Source organism: Strix uralensis, chromosome 5 (assembly GCF_047716275.1).
Source record: "Strix uralensis isolate ZFMK-TIS-50842 chromosome 5, bStrUra1, whole genome shotgun sequence".
Taxonomy (NCBI): domain Eukaryota; kingdom Metazoa; phylum Chordata; class Aves; order Strigiformes; family Strigidae; genus Strix; species Strix uralensis.
This window is the reverse complement of record NC_133976.1, coordinates 61009698-61031191: the sequence shown is the minus strand read 5'-3', so window position 1 is coordinate 61031191 and position 21494 is coordinate 61009698. Positions and strand designations below refer to the sequence as shown.

The 21494-nt window shown below is 43.6% G+C and overlaps 1 protein-coding gene across 5 annotated transcripts in view; it reads right to left on the bottom strand.

The window, feature by feature from the left end:
• The window catches only part of SYN3 (synapsin III), a 251896-nt gene that overhangs the window by 193150 nt on the left and 37252 nt on the right, over positions 1–21494 (bottom strand). For 3 of the 5 annotated variants that reach the window (XM_074871314.1, XM_074871317.1, XM_074871318.1), the window contains exons 2-3: positions 18364–18438; positions 527–1029 (exon numbers count right to left, since the gene is read on the bottom strand). In XM_074871314.1, the coding sequence (XP_074727415.1) occupies positions 527–843 (317 nt within the window). In that variant the 5' untranslated portion in view covers positions 844–1029; positions 18364–18438. The remainder of the gene's footprint in view (positions 1–526; positions 1030–18363; positions 18439–21494) is intronic. The other 2 variants (XM_074871316.1, XM_074871315.1) reach the window with 1 other exon arrangement.

Below are 21494 nucleotides of genomic sequence, written 5' to 3'. Positions count from 1 at the left end.
AAGTAAAGGGCCCTTGACCAGTGAATGAACTCCAGTCATTAGTATTGGTAGTAGTAGGCTTGGGTTATCTTTTATTAATTTATGTACAAATTTGCACACAAGGAAAAGCTCAAGAGACAGAAAGCTAGAGAGAGAAGCCCCTTTACACTTCTGGAGCCAGCACAAACAGTAGGCTAAACTGACCTGAACCACATCACTAACATACCTTCAGCTGTGATCTCTTAGTACCATTGCTAGATGTAACAGTTCAGTGAACCCTGCTGAGCCAAGAATGCCCTATGTATGCTCATATACTGAGGCTATGAAGAAGTTTGTGAATGAGTACCGAATGAACATTTTTTTCAAGAAAAGCCTACTCTGTCATTTATGCAAGTCACTGGACAGACACCAATCTGGGGCCAGAGCTGGTGACCTAGATCTGAAAGTATCTGTGTATCCTCCTGCAGATGTCCCATGCTTCACAGATCTCTCTCATCCCCCAAACTTTGTGGCACTGAATTCAGGAGGGAGGACCATGATGACTTACCAGTCCGTGTGTGCATCATCGATGACCAGGAGGATCTTGGGTTTCTGGGCCACAGGTGGTGTGGGGCTGACTGAGTGATCGATTAGTCCTGCAGCTGCTTGTGTGGTTTGCTTCATGGCACTGGAGATGGAGCTGAAGATGCTGGTGCCAGTGGAGGAAGAGTGTGAGGGCTGTGGTGGTTGTGGATGCTTTCTCTCTGTGGCAGGAGAAACTGGGGAGCTCATGGAATTGTTGGGGCACTGCAAGTCCATCATGTAGCCATTGGGCAAATTTGCCACGAAACTACTGTCTGAGAGACGCCTCCGGAGGAAATTCATTGTTGCAGTGTTGGGTGGAAACTTTCTCAGCAAGAGTGAGGCTGAAAACAGTGTCACCAGTCCTGGGGAATGTTTCTGTGTGTGTGTGTAGGGTATCTCCTTGCACTCCAGGCAGACAGGCTTTCCGTCTTGAAATCCTTGCTGGAGAAATATGCCTTAGTTTTTCAGCTATATTTTCCTTCTTTCCTGTGGGAAGAAAATCAAACACATATATGTGAGATACATACTTTGAGTCTGAGATAAGAAAAACTCTTTTAGCCTTTTAAATTGGTAGATTAATCAATGAGAGGAAAAAGAACTACTTGTTTTGTTGCAGTATGCTACACTGGTACAGTCAGATAGGACAAAGCGCATTTCATGGCTTGATCTCATCCCAAAACATGTCCCAGTTGTGGCAGACCAGCTTGCACTAGCTTAGGGGCTGACAATTCTGTAACTGTTCATTGTGGAGAAAGAAAAATTATTCTGACCATAAATATTATTTTCAAAAGAGAGACAGCTTATTTCTGGTATTTTGTGTGTTAGAAATAACACATGCTTGTTACAGAATAACCAGCAAATGATCCAACAGGATAAAAAGTTTTATCATCTTTGGCAGGCTTGTAAGCAAGGCTCTGAATTTAAGGAACAAGCATTCTAAATTGAAATAGCTTGTAGAAAATAAATAGTGGAAAAATCCCCATACACATCTTAATCAAGTTCAGTGGCAGCTTCAAATTACTCATTTCTGTCCCTGCTGCTCTCGGCACTAAAAATTAGACTTTGAGCCAGGTGCATGCTGGTGGTTTCTAGACATAGCAGACTACCTGATTTTACAAATTCACTTGTAGAATTTTTGCAAGTACTCAAAACTAGAAGTTTAGCTGTCTAATCTTAATTTTGTTCCCCTGTTGTTGGGCTTTTTGTTTTGGGTTTTTTTTAAGCAGAAAGGTCCCTCTTTCCAGTGAGAAAATGTACACTGTGAAATATTACTATCTGGCTCTTCTCCCTTGACTGTAGTATAATGACTTTGTTTTTACCCAGAACAATAAATTTTTCAGAAGTTAATTAATCTCACAAAGTTAGTAGTTACCTTAAAAAAAAAAAAAAATTCACCTGTAGGCACAGCCCAGATATGAGATTTCCACAGTAATTCCCCAAGACCTTTTATCTGCTGAGACAGCCTTTGAATCTTTATCAGAGACTGACTGGTGAGATTTAAGGGGGAAAGAAAAGAAATATATTGCTGATAAAACATAAATGTTTTTCAAGACAGACATATTTGCAGTAACAAAAGTGAGAGTTATCCCTTACATCAAATGAGATGAGTCACATGAATTCCTGGTATCATTGTTAAATCATGCCCCAACCCCCCTTCAAGTCTTTTTGGATGAGCCCTCTACAAATACTGGAGCTCCTTGCCTTGACCTGCCTGGTTTGGTCTCCCTCACTGCCCCCACTCTTATCCCAGTCTCTGATTGTCTCCTGATGTCAGGAAATGGCATTTTCCCAGCTGGTCCACGAAAGCTCAGCATCTGTGAATCAATCTCCTGAAGGTGTGGCTGAGAGCTCATGGAGCAACTAAACAGCTTTCTTAAGCTGTAATTTATTTTCACCTATTGGGATTTACAAAGCTTTAGAGACAGATGATTCAGACTTGCCTATGTCTGTAAGAGCCTTAGGGGGGCTCAGATGAGGCTGGAGTAAGTGAGCTACAAAAAGCCCCTTGGCATGTCCTCCAGATCTCGTCATCTGTCACCACCCTGACCCCATGGGCACAGGATCTGTCTGGAGCAGAGAGCTCCCTGATGAAGCTGCTGACATCGGCTTATCAGACCAATTTTTCTTTCGATTTCTCAGCCCTGGCAGTACAAGTCCTCTGACTTTGCTGAAGCACGGAGGTAGTCTTTTCCCAGGAAAGAGCTCAGGAAATTTTTAATGACTTCCTGCCACATTTACAGTTGATAACGTATCTTGAGGTATTGTGGTGACTTCCCACCCACGCCTGGCGTGCCAGGTGACTTCACATCAGCAAATGCGTGCACCAGTGAGTGCTTCAGTAGCACTGTCTGTTTATGCAGCAGTTGTTCCAAGAAGCAGGTAACATATTATCCATGAATTATGAGCCAGCTGTTCACCTCATATGTATATCTACACAGAACTTGGCCTACTCATGTCCTACCACAGTAACTGAGTGGCAGCCATTCACTGTTACCTGTTTGGGATGACCAGAATATAGAGCCTACAAAGACTTTGGGGGATTTGTATACTACAGGTTGGGTAAAAATGCAATGTACTGTTCTCTGCTCAGGAACCTGTGTTTTCTACTTTGCATAAGACAAATAAGAAAAATCCCCTCACTTTAATGACAGTCCACTCAAGAGTAGGACCAGTCCTGGTTAAGAGGAGCATCATGGAGATCTACTGTCAGAAGGGCTCCAAATGACTACCCCATTACTGCATAGAGCAATTAGCCGTGCTCTCTTGGAGGACCTTGGCGTTAACTGGCAAGAGGTGGGACATAATTTCGATACCAGTCTCAGGGGAGATGATAGCACGAGATGCTTGCCCCTTGCACACTTTGCACAGCATCGCAGAGCTGCCGGTTCCTGCTGTGGCAGCTCTCAGCCACGGGAGGGAACCTGGCCGCAGCTGTAGGGGCTGGGCAAGGCTCTTTTCACAAGCCAGCATCCTTGGGACAGGGTCCAGCAGGATCTGCACGCTCTTGAAAGTGTTGCTCCCCCACTGCCTGCATGGGAGGAGCTTGCATGGCTGCTTCCCCCTCTGTGAGCTTTTCACTCTCAAGAAGAACGTGGGCTCTTTGCAAAGCATCAGCAAGCAACGGGCAAATGTCTCTGCTCTGCCCTGCCCTGTGGAAGAAGGACATGGAAGGCACATGGCAAAGGGTGTGTCAGGACTGAGAAGGGCCAGAGTACCCCATGATGCGCCCTGGAAGGTATGCAGGTTTCCTCTGCAACAGGGCTTCCCAAATTGTGCCCTTCACGATACTGTTTACAATAAACAGTTTATCATACTTACTGCAAGGTCACGTCCACTCGCCTTCTGGACACTTTTAAACAGTAATATTTACAGTGGCACATCATTTTTTCCACCAGGGGTTCAGTAGTGGAAGATGTTGCTGAGGAGACACTGGGAGCTGGCAAAACTCTCTTGTCCAGAGAGTATGGGACACTGCACAGAGGCTGGCCTTTCCCTCTGCTGACTGGCACTGCCTCCACTTGCTTTGAAGACTGGGCTGCATGCCGTTTGCTTGGGAGGGAAGGAGAGAAAACCCAGGCAACTGATGTCATGGGGAAATCTCCCTCCAGCAAAGCACGTGGAGGCTAAATTCAAACAGGATGATACTGATGCAGCAGGGAGTAATGCCTGGCTCTGCTCTGGGATGGAGAATGGAAAACCCACCAGCAACTTTGATTTTGGGTCTGTCAAAGTGATGGCACAGACTGTCCTTCTCTCATTACATAAATTTTTCTAATGAGCTGGGTAATGTAATTAAAATATACATTCTCTTGTTTAAAAAATGATGTTATTGGTGGCTTCACTGTATCGATTTATTGATAGCCAAGAGTGCTGCCACAGAGGAGATCTTCTCTGCAATGGGAACAGTGTAAACTGCCAGCAGATTCCTTTGATTATTGGAAAGGTCTCCTTCTGCATCATGCACACTTGCTGTTATTTAACTTTCAGCAACAGCATACAGGCACAGGCTGAGTAGGTTAGGACCTCATTTTCTTACTGCTTGAAACTCCCTGTGGACATACTGAGGGCTCAGCAGATCAGGCCAAATCTAGCTCTGTGCAGCTCTCATGGCATGCAGCTCTCATGCAGCATGGCATCCACCCAATGTACCTAGAGATCCTACCCTAGCAGGCAAGCAGGGCTGTAACTTCAACAAAGCCAGGAGCCAACACCTCTTTCAGAAACAAGACAAACTTGCTAAGTGGCATTTTCTCACTCCAGAGCCACAGGTAGGAGAGTTGCTGGCTCTACACCATCAAGTTGTACCTTGCCTCTGTGCACACCAATGTCTTGCTATGGCTTACATGGAGACAAGTCACCTACTTAATGCTGTGCCAGGCATGAACCTGTCCATAGGAAGGCCTGATGCCACTTGCACAGCTGAAATACAGCCCAGAGGCTGCTTCCAGGTGAGGCAGCAGCTCCTGTTGAGTTTGTCAAGCTGCAATACAGCAGCTGCCTCCCCCACCACACAGGAACAATCTGCTGCTGTGTGAAACAGCTGCTTCCGAAAGCTAGCTGGGCATCTGGGCTGTAGAGCTGCAGGTCAGGAATCTGGGCTACATTTCAGGATGGGGAAATAATAAACAAAGCACAGGAAAATGAGTGAGTCCTGAAGAAAGACAGCAGGCAGGAGAGAGGGGGAGAGAAGGACGAGAAGGCGGCACAAGCCACAAGAAAGGGAGGAAGTAAGCAGGAATTGGTTTAACCAAAAGACAACATGGGAACATGCAAAAATCCCAACAATGAGAATACAGTCAGGGAATCAAAAGGAAACAATGTGAGCAACTAAATGAAGCAAGAGCAAGGTCAATTAGAGCTGGCCTTGAAGACAACAGCAAAGAGGCTGGCACTGTCACCCCCTCATTAATGCACGGTTAAACTTCCTGTCTGATTTTTTTGGAAGGACAAGGGAGAGTAAGCAATCTGCTCCCTCAGCACGTTGACAACAGCCAGGCACACACCTGCTTTTTCTCAAGGATATACTCTACAGAGATGCAAGTTATCTCAGAAAACCTCTTAACGTGTGTTAGAAAACAATAACAAAATGTTCACTTAAACCTCTTGCTGGATTACTTTTTAATGTGTGGTAGCATCCAGAGGGAACCAAACTCAATTGCCCGGTATCTGTTCACTGTGCTTAGATTTCCCCCGAGCTTGTTATCTATGCCGTCAGGTAATGAACTGACATGACCACACCAGCCTGCATCTGATTCATGCTTGTGGTGGTTTAGTCCCTGCCAGGGTCTGAGACCACGAGGCCGCTGCCCCTCCCCCACAAAGGGAGTGAAATGCAAAGCCCCAGGGCTGAGATAAGGAGAGGTTTAATACAACAGTGCAACAGCAACAAAACAAACAACAACAATAACAATAACAGTAATAACAATGAACAGAGCAAGATATATACCAATACAGCAAGTGAGAGCAGAGCGATCTCAAAACACACGCACCGGTTCTCCCGCGCTTGGGTGCCAGGAGGTGACGTCAGCATGGTATATGAATAACCTGGCTAGAGCTTCCCCCCCACTGCTGGGGAAACTTAACCCTATCCTAGCTAAACCAGGACACTGCTCTTGACAGCCTCAGTGGAGCAATGCCGGGGCTGGCAAGATGGAAAGCCAACATGGATGTCAATAGTAGAGATTATTCTCCCACCTCACCATAAGGGAGCTGCACACTTATTTCTGCCCCATGATGGATGGAAAGATGAGGGAATGCTCCTCACCTGGTACTAATAACAGTCACATCCATTTTGTGGATAGCCATTAGCATACATCAGCACTTTAAGATATTCCCATGTGTCCCTTTCTGCCTTCAGGCATATTGACACACTGTGGGAGTGGATTTCTGTGGAGGGACAGCCATGTTAGGAAGCTCCAAATCCAGCTAGATGGCTTTCCACACATATTTTTGAAAAGATGAAAGCAAAAGATTTTTTATTCTTGCCAAGCTTTCAGTGTTTCACCCTGAATGGCTTCAACATTCCCAAGCTTGACATAGAATTGAAAGCAGAATAAAACAATTAATTCTGAAATAAATCAGAACTTTTGTTGGGTTTTTACCTCACCACAGTTTTGAACTCGAGATGCTCACGTGTTCAAACATTTCTTGGTATTATTCAATATAAGCTGAAATTCCATAAATCAAGAAATTAAAACAACAGGGGTTAGAAAAAGAAAAGGAAAAGGATACCCTACCAAAGTCCCCACATTTTTTATATGTGAAGCATATACAAAAAGTGTAAGGGTTGAAAAGACTGTATGCTGTCCTGAAGAACACAGAAAAGCAGAGAGTTTCCATGCTGGTATTCAGTTTGCAGAGAGATTTCCCAAGAATCAGCAACGCAATACAGCTCTAACATAGACACTGGTGGAAATTTTCCAAAGCATGTAAAACTACAGCACAAATTCCACCTAAAATCAGAGGACTTTGTGCATGTAGGTGCCAGAGACACTTCTGGAAATTTTGGATCTGCTATGACTGCCACCAGCAGAGCTGTGCTGTGTCTTTGAGGTGGTTGCCAAGAAGTCAGGACCCCGCAGCTGGAGGGGGTGGCAGGGCAGGGGAGAGAAGACAGCACACCATCAGGACAATGATGTTACCCAGAGCCTGAGTTCCCTGTTGTGTGCTAGACAGTTGCTTGTCAGAATTTCACATGCTTACCAAATTCTTTATTACCTTTCACAGCAGCAGCGATTTCCTTTGGAAATGTGCTCTTTAAGGATTTTCACAAGTCAGTGTCTTGTGCATCCAATTTCTCTATTTAGAGGGATCCTCAGAGATGCCAGGAGGTCTCTTTGTCAGAAACGAAACATTTTACAATGTTCAACATTCTTCATTAATCCACTGATACATATAAAGGTGCAACAATTCCCCTGTCTTATCCTTGTAGACCTTAAAAAATCCTCTACTTTCTTGGGTGCTATTTAACTCAAAAATTCTAGGTTTCACAAATCTTATTTATTTTTTCTGTTTGCAAAGCTGTCAGTGCTTTCTATATAGCAGTTTCACCATAGAGGGTTTGCCTTATCTGGTCCTGAAGATAACGGATGTGCACATATCAAACTGAGTGCAAATGGGACTATTTCACAAGAGCTACACCCAGTACAGAAAATGAGTTAGTCTGTTTCCTCTTTTGCCTGTTATTTCATAATGGCAGACAAGGAAAAGAAGAAGGAAAGAAAAAGACTAAAATGACAAAATGTCATTGTAAGATCATCAGGCTTTCAAGTAGATTGCAATCGAAGATGACTAAAGCCATGAACAATAGTGAAAAATTTTCTAGTGAACAGTAAATCTGAATATTCTGATAATACTTTATCGCTTTAATACCCCCAAGACAAATTATGATGTGCTACTTCTTGGAAACAATACATTATTTCCTCATTTTATTCTCACTGTGGAAATTCTGTTGGCACCTAACAGCCATAGTGTTGTGTCAGTGGTAATATCCCCTCCTCAGTGAGCTTAGGGAGGCCTTTTGTGGCCTGTCTCTGTTCAATATCAGTACTTGCTTAGCAAAGCCAGACCCAGCTCAACTGGAGCAGGCAGTACGGGGCAAAGAAATTCTGTGTTAATCCTTGAATACTATAGAGGCAGCTCCATCTGAAAGTCAGCTGAGTTGGCATACTGTCTCCATTTCTTATTTCCCTAGGGTATTGTGGTCATTCCCACCCTGAGCAATACCGACACTAATGCTTTCATTAAGGCTAATACACACATGCCAAAGCGGCTCCTCATGATTATATTAAAGAAAAGTAGGAGACAGCAGTACAAACCACGGAATTTGTAGAGATAAATGCTCTGCATATTAAGCAGATGAAATTGTAAGAAGGAAGCAAGTAGGGCTCTGAAGCCCCTGTCTTTTTCCTTCCCAGTCTTGGATCTGACTCAGTTCCTATTGTGTTTGTGAGGAATGCTGCAAGTTTCCTGCAGTAACTGTACAAGTCATGATTTCATGGTGATAAGAGTGAAAGTGGTACCAGACACACCATTAATAGAAGAGGGATTTCCTTCAGCTGAGAGATGCATTGCTTTGAAGAGTGCTGATCTGAATAAAATCAAGAAGCTGGATGTACTTAATATGTAGGGCCTACCCATATGCATTAGGGCTCATCTGGATAAAAGATGCCTGAGGGAATGATAACTCACAGGTTCTCAGAGGAAACTCTAGGTCTGTCCAGTGCTAATGGGGTTCCTGTCTCAATTATGATCACATACTCTTCCTCATTCCTATACCAACTTTCTTTCTACTGTATTTCAATTCTGCCACAACAGACTGGTTATTCAAAATGCAGGTAAACAGAATATTTTGTTACTATAGTGTTAACTAGATATGTGGGGGGAAAAAAAGTGCTATGGGTCATGAAAGGGAATAAACAATTCACTAAGAGGTCATAATATACACCAAATAGATAATTATTAATTAACTGATAATGATATTTTTTTGTTTGGAGCACAAAATGTATTACTTTTCGTATACTTAATAAGGAAAAAATGGATTGCATATTTCCAGATAACATATCTTCAAACACAACCCTGCAATTCTTCCATCAATGCTTCTAACTCATTTTAAAATGCCACAAAAATTCAACTTCTTTCCCAAATGTTCTATGCTTCTGGGTGTTAAAAAGCTTTTCTTCAAACAGCTGAAGTCTTCTAAATCATCTGTAGTGCTAGTATATTCCATCTAATTTTTGCTGCCGTTTGCATCCATCCCTTTTATCCCCCCTGCACCAGTCCAGGCACCACCATATCCCAGTTTCTGAGATTTTTTCCATATGGTGAGGAATGCCTTATAATACTTGAGATGAACAGCAGATACCTGGAGAAATAAAGCCTGTAATTTGCCTTTGTGTGGCAAGGTGCTCATTTGCTTTCTAACCATATGTGCCCATCTCGTGTAGCAGCGCTTAGTATAAAGAGAAGAATAAACTGCGAATTTGAACACATTTACTGATTTATTTTGATGATGGAAGAGAAAGACAATGTTTTACTGCACTCTGGGGAAGATTTCTGACACAACTATAAGATAGATGGATTCTTCCGTGTCATGTAGTAGTAGACTATTCCCCCCAAAGAGGCAGAGAAAATGGGGATTGGTAGGCCTGCATCTGGAGCACTGTAGGGGTTCAGCTGGCTATGTGTATCTCAGGCTCCGTGATGACCAACCCAAATTGTGATGAGTATTTCCAGGAGACATTTTTCTTCACTTTTTTTGCATGATTACTATTGATCACATAGGGACACATGAAAAGCCGTGTGGGTTTGTATAATGCATCCCTTTTGCTTGCACCATGTACCCACACAATTGTCACCCCAGCAAGGGTGACAATCCCCTCCCCCAAAGCTGGAACAAACACCCCAGCTCAGTGCCTGAGCCCCCAGGTTTATAAAGTCCAGTGGGTACAAAAGCTTGTGTGTTGTAACTGGCCACTTTGTAATAACTGCATGGCTTTGTCATCCCTATGCAGTCACAGAATTGGTTAAAAAAACCCAGAAGAAACCCTGGGGCACAACTTCTTAGCTTCAAGATTTCAGAGGCTGGCATGGATGGCAGGATGTTAACTACGGCTGGCTGAGGAATTATGTTTATTCCCTGCAGCTTTGCACAAAGCTACACACTCATGGAGCCTGGCCGCCCCCTGTTAAGGCAACCAGCCAAATTCTGCCTGTGCTTCTACTTGCATATTCAGTGTTTTCCATAGGCTTGAGCTAAAGTACAGAGCTGATCTTCCTGCATGTTGTAGTATGGCAGTCAGTGCATTAAAACACACAAAACATTATTCTGTATTTCAAGATTGCACACAAAAGCAAACCAATCTTATGGTTTCTGTAGATAGAAAGAGCAGTTCCTTTCTCTGGGGGTTTTTTCTTATGGACTTTTTACTTTGAGCAAGTCATTTAACTGCTTTGTGCCTTAGTGTGCCTGATTGTATAATGATATTTCTGTTAAATAAAGCATGAAAAGTATAAACTGGGTCATGTTTGATAGAGACTGAGATGTGTGGTGATATAAATACAGATTGCAGAGTTGTTCTATAATATACAAAGTAAGTATGGCAGCTGTTTAAAATTAAATCTACCTGAAAACTGTATTACTTTTTAACATGGAAGAATACACAGAATTTTCAGCTCAAATTAGAGCTGCTAAGTTCACTGGAGTCCAGTTTCAGAGCTCATCACTGCAAAAGCCATTGTGGATACCCTCTAGAAAATTAATTGTGTAAGAAAGTACTGCAGGGGTGATCTTTTATAAATAAGCCAGGTTAGACACAAGCATCTTTGTCCCCTTCCCTATCTACTCCAATGCAAACACAGTATCCAGACATGACCCAGTGAGCTATGGGGTTATGAAAATCTGGTATCATCACTAAACTTCATAGAAGCTAACCTTCACATGTTAGTGATAGACCTTGCACATCCACATGTATTTTCATAAGAGCTGCAGGAAGAAACCTGGTTAAATCTCTTCATATGGAAATCCACATGTAAAACCAGGGCAAGAGAATGTTTTATTGTGAGTACTAATAATAATATGTGCTGCATGATAACAAATACAAAAAAGTCCTTCACTATTATCAGCTTAATCAATTGCTGTCTTCTTGCTTCAGCTCCCCATCATTAGTATCTCATTCCTGAAAGAAGATAATTGCTTTGGATCTCTTCAATTACTACTAAAGCACTGCAGAGCATTTTTAAAAAATCAAATAGATTTGAAGACTAGGATCATTGAGCTTGGCCTCCCATGTAGTGCAGCTTGTGTAGTTTCTCCCAACGACTCCTGCCATGAGTTTACCCTTTCTGAATGAAAAACCAACTCCAAGGCTAGTTTGTAAATACTCATTGGTGTTGTCCAAACCAGCCTTGTATCTAAACCATTGCCACTGCAGCAAGAGCAAAGCAGCAACTCCCTGAAAGCCTGAGCCAAGTAATCAGCATTTCATCCAGCTGTGATGATCCCCCAACTTCAGCAGGGACTGCGTGACCATATGATACCACAACACAAAGACACTTGCTTAAGCCCCCCAGAAGAGCTGAAGATGTTCATGCTGTAAAGCAGCAGTTGTCTTCTGGACAGCTAGATCTGGAGCAGCAGCTGCTGCCAGCGCATCACCTGCAGGGCTAGTCAGCACCTAGCAGCAATCCTTACCTGAGCTGAATTTTCAGTTTGTGCTACCCAGAAGGTTGAACAAGAAACATTGCTAAGCGATCAGATGGCAGCTGGTTTGTCAGCCTTGGCCCTGCCCTGCCTCTGCCTGTTCATCACTGATGTTCACGGCAGAGTCCATCCTCTGGGGTTGCTGACAGCCACAGCCCACCAAGCTTTCTTTGCTAGCAAGCAGCTGAGAGGCTGCAGACTTCAATCAAACTGTCGGTCTTTGCTGGCATCTCCATGCCATCACAGCACCTGCTCCTTAATACTAATGAAGCAGCAGCATGAACCTTCTCGTTAGAGAAACTGTCGTGGAAAACCCAGTTAGTAATTGAGTATTCCCACCTAGTAAGTATAACAACGGCTCTGTGTTAGCAAAGCAAAGTGAGTTTTGCCAGGAGGAAGTGCAGAATCTGCTGTTAATTAAAATGGACACTCTGGCTATATTTTGGGTTTCAGAAGTGCTCTTTGGAGGCTCACAAAGATTTACTGCTGATGATTATTTCACCTCTTCCCTCTGCTGCTAACCCTGACCACGAAACAGGCATGTTCTATGGTCTCTTAAAAAAATCAGAGTATTTCTTACACCCATGGCCCTTGATGTTCTACCACTAAACATAAAAACATGCACTTGGAGGTTAGACAACTAAAGAGTCTACTCATTCTTCACTACCTACTCTGCTCTGGGAAAATATATTGGTCTTACAGCATTGTGTGAAGGTAACTATTTATTTCTTCTATTAGTCCAAGGTGTGGGAGGCTCTGGAGAAAATTGCAGTTGTAGGTGCCTCACTAAGAACTAAACCCTGTTAGTGTCTTCTCTGTTTTCAGGCCAGAGGACAACTACCTCAGAACTACCTCAGGGTCCTCAGCAGATCACAACCATCTAATGACCAGATGGAGAGAAAGGCAGACTGACAGAGACAGGACTGAAGGTGTAGGCTCTTCTGAACAGAAGCAGCACTAAGATCTTTTCAGCTGCAGCTGTATGGGAGGAATTACAGTGCAGAGAGAAATATAGAGCCAGGTGAAGAATGCTCCAGTTGAAAATTTTTATAAGAGTAGGTTGAAAACCAGACTTGCTCATTTCAAAGAAATTTTGCCATTTCAAATGCTCCAAAATGCTCCAAAACAGCACAACAAATGTTCCAAAGTTTCTTGTAACATGTAATTGTTGCATAACATATCTCATTCATTCATAGGCTTTTTTTTTTTCCAAACAAATTTTCAAAGATGGCATTTCCAGAGCCTGTCTCACAGCCAATGAGCTGTGGTCTTTCAGTGGAGAGATGCTGCGCTGAAAAGTTGCTGGCTGACTAATTCTAACAGTGCGGTTGAAAGAGCATTATGAAGTTTGGATATCATGAGTTAACAGCATTTTCCTGTTATTATTTATTCCAGGCAACCAAAGCTGGCCACAAAAATTTTCTTTCTGTAAGATGAAATGCCACAGCAATGCAGAAGCTTATGTCTTATATCTTCCTCTGATTACTTTTACTGGAACATTTACCCAACTCCAATATTGTGTTCAGTTAGCAGAACAGAGCGTAGAGAAAAACTTGCAATACTACTTATTTAACTGGCAATTATCTCAGAAAGCAGAGAGTCAATTCCTTCCCTTCCAGCTCAAGCAAAATTCTCATCAACTTCAATGAGATTCTTACTGAAATAAAAAAAACATTTGGACTTTAGATCTGATCCCTCTCTCTTTCTGACTGCAGCAGAAGGCATATGATCTTGCATGGCTGGCATGACTCTTTCAGGAGATGGCAGCTAGTGACTTCAGAAGATCTGCGACTGTCCCAGGTAACTAAAGGCACTATCCTGCTCTTTCTGTGGGTCCTTCCTAGGGAGGGGACAGTAGTTATGCAGCCTAGCTGTGGGGTTCAGCAAAAGAGCTGTACAGCTTTGTACGGCTCTTCTTTCAAGACAGAGGCATGACATGTAAAGTCAGAGGCCTGTGACCAAGAATCAGAGACATCAGAGGATATTCCTGGGAAAAACCTGACTGCACATTAATAGGGATTGTCGCTCTAGCTCTTGACAGGCACTGTCCTCTCCTACACCTCATATTTCTAAGGAGCTGGCACGTTGAATGGCCTCAAGAAACTCTCATACATGAAACTTCCCCTGTGAGAAACAGAGGGGGAAGACCTGACTGAAAGACTCTGCTGAATTACTAAGGTTGCCCAGAGTAAACCAAGGTAACCTTCATGTTAATTCCTGTCAGCCTCTTTCAGTGTTATTATAAAACGGCACCCCCCCTACCTCGCCTACTCCTCTCTCTCTTGTTAAAAGAAACTTCACAAGACTGCTGAAGTAAGAAAGCCTTCCCACAAGATTAACTACACACAGGCCTATTTTAGATTGATGCATCAAGCTAAATACGGCAGCCTTCAGCTGCTGGAGAGAGTGCAGCGTTTCATCCAACGCCTCTTGCCAAAGCGCATTAATGCTTTAGCAACCAGAAGGGAAATACAGGCACCGAGTCTTATCTTTAAGCAGCAAAATCGAAAAATTCAGGGCTAAAAAAAGAATAAATGCTTCTTAACTTGTCACATTTGGTTTTGTCAAGCCCACTTCAGAAAACAGCTGAGTGCTAAGTGTGTTTCCCTGCCCACAGGTTGCATCCACAGTCCCTGGCAACTGCCTGTGAAGGTGCATACAGCGACACAGGGACAGGAACACCCAGTCCATCACCTCTGGGACCATGTGATCATTCTTTATCCCAAGTTTCCATTTTTTTGTCCACTACACTACAGCGATGGCTATAAACAACTGTGTTGTGCTGATAATTTGAATGAGAAAACTCCTGATTTTCTTGACTTCTTTCTCTGAGGAGGATCTATATTTTCTAGCATCTTCCTCTGGAGCTTTTCAGCTTGTTCTGCAGTCAAGCAAAAGTGTTTCTGCAGCCAAGAAGGTCTTTGATGGGTTATTGGTCTGCAATGTACCACAGGCTTATTCAGCCTTACTCTAAGCCCAGCAAGTAACAGTTTAAAGTGGGGGAGGAAGATGACAGCTTATCAGATATATTCATTGCATTATAAAAAAAAGAAGACAACTACACAGGGCCAAAATAGCCTATATTAAAAATAATATATTTTATCTAAAAAATAAGTGTAACTATATTTTAAACAACAGATTTTAAAGGTCTGAGTCACCTTGGAGCTGAATGTTCTGCTGCTATTGGTTTTACTTTTCTAATAGTTCTATGTAAATATGCTTCTACTTGCTTATGAAGTTAATTTAGTGCTGGTGAAAGTCTACCAGTCCTTCTAGATTAAAAATATTTTGCCTTGGCTACATGAGAGGCATGGCGTCAACATTTCTAGCTGTTTTTTTCCACCAGGCTTGGAAGTCCTGAGTGCCAGTGAGTGGCATTTTCTCCATTCACTTGGGTGGGAATGATGCATCAGTTAACATCTTATTCTGCTCCAAATAATGTGAATGTGTTTAGCTATCACTTTTACCAAAAAATGTCTTATTAGTATCCTTTCTTAAACAGCCTTGTGGTTTTAAAGGTCTAGAACCAGCAAATTAGAAAAATATTTCCTTCTGTGTTTGTGCCATTGTCAACTAAATGTAAAATTAAATTGTAAATTAAAATGTATGTCTTGAGGTAACACACGTTTTACACTCAAGGCAGCTGAACAAACCATTTCAAACCATAAAGACCTGGCTGAAGACACTGGTTGCCATCTTTTAAAAGGAGTGTGTATGTGTGTGTGTGCTCCTGTGTATGAGAAGAAATAAGGAAGCCAATGCTTTTCCACTCTTCCCAGTTGAAGTATACAGGGAAGAAGTGTTGACTTTGGTTCGTGCTGAAAGCAGGAAATAAATCAGTCAAAACCTACCATGTTTGACAAAAATGAAATTTCCTTCTTAAAAAAAAAGGCACACCCCTCTCCCCCACTTCGTACAGCTCTTCTTCCCCACTTTGTACAGCTCTTCACCTGTCTCTCCAGTTCTTCCATTTTCCTCCCTTTACCATGAACTCTCATTTCTCTTTCCAACCTAAAGGAAGATAATGCTGCTGATGTTCTTCAGGCTGGAGTATTGTACAACACAGCAGGTGTCTGTCTTGTCCTTAATGCCTTCTTTGCCTCAGTTTTTAATAACAAGACTAGTTGTATTGAGGGAATCCAGCCTCCTCAGCCAGAAGACAGAGACTGGGAGAACGACGCCCCTGCAATCCAGGAGACAGTCAGTGACCTACTGCATCACAGAGACACACACAAGTCTATGGGACCTGATGGGATACACCCGAGGGTGCTGAAGGAGATGGCTGGGGTGCTCACCAAGCTGCTTTCCATCATTTACCAGCAGTCCTGGCTGACCAGGGAGGTCCCGACAGATTGGAAATTGGCCAATGTGATGCCTATCTATAAGAAGGGTCGGAAGGATGATCCAGGAAATTACAGGCCTGTCAGCTTGATGTCAGTGCCCGGGAAGCTGATGGAGCAGCTCATCCAGAGTACCATCACACAACACATGCAGGACAACCAGATGATCAGGCCCAGTCAGCATGGGTTTATGAAAGGCAGGTCCTGCTTGACAAACCTTATCTCCTCCTATGACAGGGCAACCTGCTTATTGGATGAGGGAAAGGCTGTGGATGTAGTTCACCTCGACTTCAGTAAGGCCTTTGACACCGTTTCCCACAGCATTCTCCTGGCAAAACTGGCTGCTCGAGGCTTGGATGGGCACACGCTTTGCTGGGTAAAAAACTGGCTGGATGGCCGGGCCCAAAGAGTTGTGGTGAATGGAGTTAAATCTTGTTGGCGGCCGGTCATGAGTGGTGTCCCCCAGGGCTCGGTTTTGGGGCCACTCCTGTTTAACATCTTTATTGATGATCTAGACGAGGGGATCAAGTGCACCCTCAGTAAGTTTGCAGACGACACCAAGCTGGGTGGGAGTGTTGATGTGCTCGAGGGTAGGGAGGCTCTGCAGAGAGATCTGGACAGGCTGGAGCAATGGGCTAAGGCCAACTGTATGAGCTTCAATAAGGCCAAATGGCGGGTGTTGCACTCAGCCACAATCCCCAACAGCACTACAGGCTTGGGGAGGAGTGGCTGGAGAGCTGCCAGTCAGAGAGGGACCTGGGGGTGTTGACTGACAGCTGGCTAAACATGAGCCAGCAGTGTGCCCAGGTGGCCAAGAAGGCCAATGGCATCCTGGCTTGCATCAGAAATAGCGTGGCCAGCAGGGACAGGGAAGGGATCTTGCCCCTGTACTTGGCACTGGTAAGGCCGCACCTCAATTACTGTGTTCAGTTTTGGGCCCCTCACTCCAAAAAGGACATTGAATTACTCGAGCGTGTCCAGAGAAGGGCAACGAAGCTGGTGAAGGGTCTGGAGCACATGTCGTACGAGGAGCGGCTGAGGGAACTGGGGTTGTTTAGTCTGGAGAAGAGGAGGCTGAGGGGAGACCTCATCGCTCTCTACAACTACCTGAAAGGAGGTTGCAGAAAACTGGGGATGAGCCTCTTTAACCAAGTAACAAGTGATAGGACAAGAGGTAATGGCCTCAAGGTGCACCAGGGAAAGTTTAGACTGGATATTAGGAAGTATTTCTTTACAGAACGGGTAGTCAGGCATTGGAATGGGCTGCCCAGGGAGGTGGAGGTGTCCCCATCCCTGGAGGTGTTCAAGAGGCGGGTTGACATAGCACTTAGGGATATGGTGTAGTTGGGATCTGTCAGTGTTAGGTTAATGGTTGGACTAGATGATCTTCAAGGTCCCTTCCAACCTACATGATTCTGTGATATCCCAGTCTGATAGTTTAGAGAAAAATTTAATGTGTCATTAAAAATGACTGCAGTTACTCTCTCAGAAGTGACTTGAAGGCAATACTCCCAATTTCAGGAAGCCTGGAAAAGGGGTCTTTTCTTCCCCATCCAATCTCCTTTGTTTCCACTCCATGACAGCCCACCACAGGCCACCCTGGGAAGCAGATGATCTTTTCTTTCTCTTCATGTCACTCTGGTGGCAATGCAGAAATCAGCCCTTTGCAACAGAGAGCTATCACCAGGACAAACGATCATTTCCACCCTGAAGGCCACACCACAGACTCTTTCTCCTACTTTTCCAAGTCTATCTCATTTTTTTTCCCCTTATGAACAGGGTCTAATTTACAACCATGTGCCCTGGGCCACCTTTCCTGTGGCCACTGTAGTCTGCTAATGGCAGCAAAGTCATACTGCACCCTTGCTTTAGCATTTGATCTGCACAGACACATTAGGATCATTTCTCATTAAACAGACAATAAATTAGTGCCTGGAACCTGACAGCCATTAATACAGGCATCGTTAGTTGTGCCTAATCACTTAGTTATCCTTGATAACCATATTATAAATATATTTGAGTCTACAGTAACAGATCTGCTACAATTGCTAATCTGATCTCTGCTGTTTGTCAGCATTCAAGAAAAATTCCTTGACATTTTCTAATCTCTAGATGAGGTAGGAGAATATCATGACAAACCATGAAGAATGGGAAGAAGTGAAAAATTATCCAGAATGGAGAGAGAGAATGGCTTCCCCACTGCTTAAACAGAGAGGAAACCATTTTATCCCACAAATAACAAGCATATCTAGAAATTGGAAGGTTTCCATCTGGTCTTACTGCATCTGGCTGAAAACTTATGATCCAGGACTGTATACACCTCTGGGGAAGCAAGCCACCAGAAGACACGGAGGCCTGAGGGAAGAAGAGAAACACTGAAGTAAGCAATGGGGAGGGATAAAGAAGGCAGACCAGTGACATTGTTTGAAAGAAAATGCTCTTACAACAGTTCTGAAAATGCCCTGGGTATTTTGTTTGACATTTTGAGTCAGCAGTTTCACCTACCAATAGATTATCAGATCAAGACACTGCACCTTTATCAGCTATTAATTGTGTCTCGGCCAGGGCAGCTCTTTATTATGCCCATCTTGGAATTCTGGGATTATTTGCTTAGCTATTAAAGTGGCAGGAAAGGGATTTTCAGCCTAAAATCTTCAAAAAGAATAAAACATCCTAGACTGTTTACTGCAAAACCCAACATTCTGGAGAATTTACAGACTGACTAAAAAGTGATCCTGCACCCATATAGACAGAGAAGCATCCTCTGAGGGGAGAATGCCACAATACAATGCACCAGTCACTATGCAATAAGAACTAAACTTACTTTTTTTTACTTTTTGTTTTTAAAGAAGAATAATAGTTGTGGGTTTTTTCTGGAAAGTGCAATGTAAATGACATAAATAAAAGGAATTTTTGGAAGGTGGAATGAGATTTGCAAGGTGGAAAAAGCCTGATTTAAGTGTTAAATTTAAAGCAACAAGTCTTTTTAAGAAGGAGATGTAAGAGTTAAGGGCACTAGTCCTCTAGGGTAAAATTTGCAATACTACAAATCCCATAAGAGAAACTCACATATCACATGCCCAAAAAAAAGAAGGGGAAGGGTGGACAGCCAGAGAAAAATGATAACCTTTCTGGGGGATGAAGGATGATGTGGAGGACACTGTAGATATTTTGTTGTAATTAGCATTAACATCAATAAGGAGCACAAGTTTTACATCCCATCATGCCCCTCATTACTAGAGTACATAACCTCCTAACCTCCACCCAGGAAAATGATATCATTGCATGAATTAATCATCTGAGCAATTAATGGCAAAAGCAACCTCAGGTTTCCAGCACAGTCTCTGGCACCAGTGAATTGGCAATGACGTAATCTTCCCTGGGAATACACTGGCATTTTGCCTGTTCCTGAGCCTTGCTATTGACTCTGAGGGCAGAAGCAAACAATGTAGTCACCCAACCAGTGATAAATTCTGCAAGCGAATGTCAGGCTGCTGCCGCTGCAGTGTCAGAGGGACACTCCTCCTGCCAACCCCCTCCATGTGCCTTTCCCAAGGAGGAAGCATATCCTGAAACAGGCAAGCACAAATGGCTTCCTCTGATGCGCAGAGAGATGGACTCTTCGGGTGCACTGAGTATCTGCCCCCTTTTTAGTAAGGGGAGCCTTCTCCTCTGCACCTGGAAGCTATGCAGCCTTTTGCAGTAGGTGAATAAGCAAATTATTTTATTATTCCTCTGTTGATGGGGCAGAGAAGTTTGTTATACTGGGGAGTTTATTTTCAGATGCCCAGGCTTGTTTTGTTTCATTTCTTCACTCTCTCTGTTGCTGTGAGTGCTTTGAAAGTTGGAGTCAAACTCAACTATGCCCATGTTTTTTCTAATTTAGGGGAGCTGAAGGACAGGAAAGGCGTGAGAAACCAAGAGACAAAAAACCACTAGCTTATGGTATATGCCCTGTCTTAGACCTGGTTTTCAGTCAGCTGTTCGAGGTGAGATGAGGAGAGTATGGCTCTGTTCTATGGGAATCTGCAGCATGTTCCCTTTGGGTTTTCCATCACCAAATCCTCTGTAAGATGGAGCTTTTTTTTAACCTGTGCCAGGTGAGTGCCCCTTTGGTCTCACTTGGGGCACATGCACAAGCTGAGACACAGGGGGCCAGACTCAGCCTGCCACCCCCAGTAGCACATCCCTGAGACTTCAGGAGAGCTCATGGGCAGAGGGTAGACATGAGCATGGAGGTGCTCTCTGATGGGAATTCTCAGTCACGTTTGTATTTTGCCATATTAAAGCCATGTGAGAAAACCACAGGAAAGACAGGAGTTTGGTCAGGGTAAAGCTGGCCCCTGATGTAAGAAATATGGTTGTCAAGGAGGAAGAACAACTTATTTGGGAAAACAGGTTTGGTTAATCCAAGACAAGCTATTTCATTGCTTCTCCCTGTGGGGCTTTCTGCCTTACTGCTCTTTTCGGAGGGAGCCTCTGGCTATTGTTTTCTGAGCAAGCAGAAAAAGCATGCCTCCCTCAGCACTCATCATAAGAGTTAGTTTCCAACTGAGGTGAGGTATCCACAGGTGAGCAACATCTTTGTCTCAGCAACATTTTCCTCTGGATCCTGGCTTAAAAAGAATGAGGTGGTGAAAACATATGAGAAGCAGCTAAACCCGTTAATGCCTTACAGCAAGCTGAGATCCCCACTCCAGTTAGTGACTGGACTAAGGTTACCCAGCTCAGGGCAGCCTTGTCTTAAAGGCTTGCAAAGATGCGAGCTACCGAAGTGGAATCACATCATCACTGCAAACAACATTTCCTGTCTACATGGCTTAATGCCACTTGTCACATTTGTAATCCAGCTTCTCCCACCTGTGCTGTCTCTTTAGCAGTCACTTGTTATCAGAGCAAAGGCAGTGAAACAAAAGGAAGGGCAGAGGCTAATTTGCTTGGCGTGCTCCTGCTCTTCCAGATAACGTTAATTTGTGGGCTCTAACCTGATCCTCAGAGATGCTTACCCTTTCTTCACATCATTAAAAGGGAGATAGCAAGTCTGTGGAAGCAACTCAATAGGTTACCACTTTAGCAGCAAGCAAACAGGAGGGTTTGATCATCAGTTCTTCTAACCAGTCAGATAGCCTGTCCTGATTCCCCCCTTGCTTTCCAGGTCTGTCTGTCTTCGCAGATAGGATTAATCCACTTTCCTACTCACTTGCACTCTCCATGTTAGAGCATCTGATTACACAGATTGCTTGCAATTTATCTCCACCTGCCATGACTAATGCTCCAGTCTGACCTCCTCTTTCCCATTTTCAAATCTCACTGCAGATCTGATACATACACAGACAGATGCACACATGCTTGCTCCTTTTTTTTTTTTTTTTTTTTGCAAACAGCTCACTAGGAGACTCAGCATATCCATT